The 1,360-nt window shown below is 32.1% G+C and overlaps 1 protein-coding gene across 1 annotated transcript; it reads left to right on the top strand.

The window, feature by feature from the left end:
* Positions 1-4: 4 nt before the first annotated feature.
* Positions 5-1,008, top strand: LOC110104768 (probable prolyl 4-hydroxylase 6; the record flags this gene model as incomplete). The annotated part of the gene is made up of 2 exons (XM_020834020.2): positions 5-26; positions 692-1,008. Coding segments are annotated over 2 exons (324 nt in total), but the record flags the coding sequence as incomplete, so codon positions are not given.
* Positions 1,009-1,360: the final 352 nt, after the last annotated feature.

Genomic DNA, 1,360 nt, shown 5'->3' on the forward strand with positions numbered 1-1,360 from the left:
TGACTGTGCCAGAAATGGTTATGCAGGTCTACAATTTCCATAATTAGTTCTCATTTGATTTAGACTTTTATTGGAGATTTACATACATACCATTCTATACTATTATATTTACATATTTAACATCTAAAACTTTAATATATACCCCTCATAATTCATTTTCATATCAAAGATGAACAGTAAAATTGAAATGTATGAGTGGTAGGAAGGAAATATGAGTGCATATTTGATATTAAAACAATATAGGGTGATATGTATGTAATATTAAAGTTTTGGGTGTCAGATATGTAAATAAGATGCTATAAAGTGATATATATGTAAATTTTGTATCTGGAGGTAGACCTAAAAAAACTTGATTAGAAAATATTAGAAATGATATTTCTTTATTAGATTTAAACGAAAAATTGACTTTTAACTGGACACAATGACAAAAAAGGATTCATATAGTCGAACCACATAGTGGGACAAAGGCTTGATGTTGGTTGTTGTTGTACAACAGCAACATCAAGTCATTGTCCCACTACGTGAGACAAATTTATGACATTTAAGCCAAAAAAAAAAAAAAACCATGGATTATTATCTTAACAAAAAAGTTAATTGTCTTCTAACTTTAATTAGTTAATTTATTATTTTGAATGTTTTGTCTTATCATCCTCATAGAATGTAATATTTACTCTTGATTAAACTCCTGCAGTGAAACCTGAAAAAGGTGACGCGCTGCTGTTCTTCAGCCTTCATCTAGATGCAACGACGGATCCTGGAAGCCTGCATGGAAGTTGCCCTGTAATAGAAGGCGAGAAGTGGTCTGCAACAAAATGGATTCATGTGAGATCATTTGATAAGCCAAATAAGCGAGGCCTGGGCGGAGAATGTGTTGACGAGAATGAGCTCTGCTCCAAGTGGGCTGCGTTAGGGGAATGCAGTAAGAATCCAGTTTATATGTTAGGCTCCAAGGACTCCCGAGGCTTCTGCCGGAAGAGTTGTAATGTATGTTAATCAGATTCAACCTGCTCTTGCCGGAACAGTTGAATCTGAGCAATTTTTTTTTTTTTTCTGAGCTAATTTTGAGCTTCTGCTCATGAATGAAAAAAGGTGTGCAAAAGTAATTTGAAACTAAGGCTTCGTTTGGAACAGTTTTTGCAATGCTTTTAAAACGGCTTTGTAGTATAAATTTTTTTAATTTAAGAGACTTTTGTACTAGAAAGTTATTTTAGAAATCAACAAAAAAACCGTATCAAATGTTGTGTGGCACAACGGCAGATTTAGATTAGATATGAAAATGCACTATAAGAGAATAATTAAAATAGATGAGAAAGACAATATATAATTTAAATAGATTTGTATTTAAATTAATTTAGATTAT

This window comes from Dendrobium catenatum, unplaced genomic scaffold (assembly GCF_001605985.2).
Source record: "Dendrobium catenatum unplaced genomic scaffold, ASM160598v2 original_scaffold_73338, whole genome shotgun sequence".
Lineage (NCBI taxonomy): Eukaryota > Viridiplantae > Streptophyta > Magnoliopsida > Asparagales > Orchidaceae > Dendrobium > Dendrobium catenatum.